The sequence below is a fragment of the Oratosquilla oratoria genome, unplaced genomic scaffold (assembly GCF_046742065.1).
Source record: "Oratosquilla oratoria isolate Oo_2021 unplaced genomic scaffold, ASM4674206v1 SCAFFOLD99, whole genome shotgun sequence".
NCBI classification, from domain to species: Eukaryota; Metazoa; Arthropoda; class Malacostraca; order Stomatopoda; family Squillidae; genus Oratosquilla; species Oratosquilla oratoria.
The window spans coordinates 314,726-318,413 of record NW_027467763.1 but is presented as its reverse complement, the minus strand read 5'-3'; the positions used below and the strand labels follow the sequence as shown (position 1 = coordinate 318,413).

Genomic DNA, 3,688 nt, shown 5'->3' with positions numbered 1-3,688 from the left:
AATTCGAACAAGAATACGAACTCATACGAAAAGGTTTCCGCTGTAACGAAGAAAAAGATGAACCAACTGCTGGCAAATCGCAATCTCCCAAATGACGCCTACACGGAAATGGCAAGCGACGCCTCCACGATGCCCCGAAATCTGAAACAAGTTCAAAACGCGAAATACAACATGGAGAAACCGAAAGGATCTGCGAAACAGTTTCGTAATAATAATGCAGAACGACCTACAGAACATTTTGAGCCAAATCAGCGACCCAGACAGTCGGCATCCTTTCATTCAGGAGGTGGTCACGCCGAACGGAAAGGCATCGAACATCATTTTGTACACGGAGACGCAGCTGCTGCAGATGACGTCGGCGTTGAAGTCGGGGGCGGTCCTTGGTGTGGACAGAACTTTGAACCTAGGACCGGCCTATCTAACAACAACCGTGTTCAATAATACGAAACTTTTGCGCGCAAAGACTCAGGCACCCCCGATTTTCCTTGGACCGATGTACCTTCACTGGGATGGAAGTTACGTCGCATACCAACGCTTCTTTTCCCACCTTCAGGCGCAATTGAAGTGTTCAGTGGAAGTGGCGTCTTTGGATTTTTCAAATTTAGTCGTCGGTTCGGATGAGGAAAAGGCGCTGACGAAAGCGCTCAAGGACATTTTCCCGGGGGCAACGTTTGTCCTGTGCACACGGCACCTTCAAGAAAACGCGAAAAGGAAATTAGTCGACTTAGAAATACGACAGACCCAAAGGAATTCACTAATCGCTAAAATATTCGGACATGACGGACTGGTTCACTCAAAAACAGAGGCGGAATTGGAAAACTCGCGGGAAACTATCGAACGGGACATTGACGAAAACGCGCCTTCTTTTCAAACGTACTTCAGTAGTTTAGTGATTCGTATCACGGACAATGTCGTCGCGCCTAGAATTAGAAATACGCAAATACCGCTGTCTTGGACTAACAACAATTCGGAATCAATGAACAATGTCATCAAATTGTGTACAAACTGGCGAAAACAGAAAATTCCCGAACTAGTCGACAAATTGCATGCCATTGTTAAGATTCAAACCATCGATGGGAAACGCGCGCTTTACGGAGAAGGAAACTACGAACTGGCCACTTGGGTATCGAAATTCAGCATCGTCTCTCGCGTTATATGGGAATCGTTAACGGAAGAAGCGCAGAACCGCAGGTATTTGAAATTCGTATCATTCGCGCCATCGCAAGCAACAGACGACCAAACTCGGACAATAACTTCAACAGATGGGAACCAAGGACCGCAACGACAGCACGGAAACCGGGACAGTTAGGTCTAGATTCCATACTCGCTAGTAGATGACGTCACGGGATCATATGCAATGATGTATACAAATGTAGAGACATTGGGACAAATTATGGGAAAGGTGTTTCCCCCTCCACCTTTCCCATAATGATGTATACATCATCAGTTCCTGTGCAAGATGGCGGCGACCATGCAGGCATTGTATTACTCCAGGTAGCGCCCACTGCGCATGCTTCTCCGCTCAGCACTGACCTGTATCCGAAATATCAGTTAATAATGACAGATTAACACTGATTAAATCATTGTAGAAGATGTATAGCTTGTCATGTGTCTAATCATGGTATTTAAATCGAAAATATAATTATAACTGCCCACGATTACGTGACATTGTTGTTAGAATCATCTCGCGGATCGGTACTACTTTTCCCATGGAGCCTAGCGCGGGCGTAGACAGATGAGTAGCGAAGCTGACATTTGGCGGAGACAATGCCATGCAGGAGTCATCTGCCATGCATGCCATGTCGGTTGTCCATTTCACCAACTTAATTGATCTTAGCCAGAGAATAAATGATTATGAGATAAGCACACAATCAAAGTTTGTCTCCTATATTGAAGAAAAGTCATTTGGATCTGATGGTAAGTTGTACGGGTGAATTTGTCGTCTTTTTTGGATGTATGTAGTGTATGTACGTGTTGTAGTATCATGATGGATGGGCTAGTAGGCCCTACTACTAACTAAGCTAAGGCCTACTTTTCATTATTTTAGCCCCCAACCTAACCCTAAATGAATAATCCTCCCACTAATTCAATCAAATTCATGATATAAATAAAATAAATAGGCCTAATGATTATTAGGCCTATAGGCCCTATATTTATTATCATTATTATCATTTATCATCATCATATAGGCCTAATAATTAATATAATAATCAATGGTGTGTATAATAATAAAAATAGGCTACATATTATGATAGACCTAGTAAGGTCTAATCTGTGACTTCTTATTATATTATATTTCCTTCAGAATGGAAACCAAAACATGAAGACAGAATTTACTATAGCCGTCAAAATCAAGGGATCCCTATAGAGTTCAATGGTTTACCATTCATTTTTGTGGGGAGAAAAGTTCTTTCATGCCACAAGGGACCAGACCTGAAGACCACTCAAAAAAAAAAAAGAAGTATGCAAAAGAACGGGATGATATTGCTGTAAGTCTTAAAACATTGAAGATTCAGAATTGATACTTGAAGTATGCAACAAATTTAAACATCAAGTTTCAAACTCCAAAGAGGAGACTACTGCATCTGGCTATCATCGCTCATTTCGATATTTTCTCTACTGAGTATTACCTTGCAATGGGTGCAGCAGTTTAATAAAACATTCAAAATATTATGTCTTCTTGTATTTTAGAGAGGTGATCATCCACAGGCCTGTAAAGGGAGGAACCATATTCAACCTACTAAGAAAGTAAACTGTCCTGCCTAGATTTACATAATAGAGATGGCTCGATTTCCTGATTTTAAGGTATGTTAGTTGGTGGTAATATAGAAGTTATATTGCAAAGTATATTAGGCTCCCTACTGTTACTATAATCTAATCTCAATTAAATTTAAAATTTTCAACAAAACATTTTGAAAACTTTTTCAGATTGAAGAAAATGTAAAGCATCTGAGAGACAAGCAGTCAGAAAAATTGAAAAAAGCTCTTCTAGATGGTAAAGTGGTCAAATTTGAAAGGGTTTATATCATGAAGCTTCCTGCAGTGACTGAACACACAGGTCATCCTTTAGGAGGAGAGGTATGTATATGCTCCATATTTTATGTTTTATGAAATAAACTCTTTGGTAGAAAACTTATAAGTACATTAATATTTTCATGATAAAGGATCTCAAAAGTTTTGGTAAGTGTAACTCTTAGTACAAATGTATGTTTAATCTAATCTAGTGGTTTTGGTAAATGTATCTTTTGTATGTACCTATTCCTCTGCACTCTGCTTAGATAAAATTTCCTCTCACCATAACCTAGATTTCCACCATATATTCTTTCCAATAGCTAAATATTGTAAGTACATACTAAATTGTAAGTATTCTCTAACACTACAACTGTATGTGCATGTAACTGTTGTAAAAGTATTGCTTTCTTAACCAAAATAGCAAACATAGAAATCTTGTCAATTTTTGGTGTTGGGTAAGTTTCCAATACACTTTCACTGTCTTTATATGTTATTAAATCTCTAGCCTCCCATTAGAAGAGAGGGTTGAATATTGGAATTTAGTTGAACCTTTCCATGTAGGTTGGAGGAATGATGGAGCCTGTGGATGAGAGAATTGTTGCCAGGGTTATTGAACTAACCAAATCTGGCATAAGGCGAGCAGGGACTATGAAGAGATTAGTCTATGAATATGTCA

At 39.5% G+C, this 3,688-nt stretch overlaps 1 protein-coding gene across 1 annotated transcript; it reads left to right on the top strand.

The window, feature by feature from the left end:
• Nucleotides 1-1,732: 1,732 nt before the first annotated feature.
• LOC143024149 (uncharacterized) lies at nucleotides 1,733-2,493 on the top strand. The gene is made up of 2 exons (XM_076182933.1): nucleotides 1,733-1,917; nucleotides 2,306-2,493. Exons 1-2 carry the CDS (start codon nucleotides 1,773-1,775, stop codon nucleotides 2,491-2,493), a joined length of 333 nt encoding a protein of 110 aa, XP_076039048.1. The 5' UTR covers nucleotides 1,733-1,772.
• The last annotated feature ends 1,195 nt before the right edge of the window (nucleotides 2,494-3,688 follow it).

Bases quoted from the DNA above. Each gene is read 5' to 3' on its own strand.
- LOC143024149 (XM_076182933.1), top strand. From the start codon at position 1,773: ATGCAGGAGTCATCTGCCATGCATGCCATGTCGGTTGTCCATTTCACC. The intron at 1,918-2,305 runs GTAAGTTGTACG...TATTTCCTTCAG, and splicing joins AAAGTCATTTGGATCTGATG to AATGGAAACCAAAACATGAA.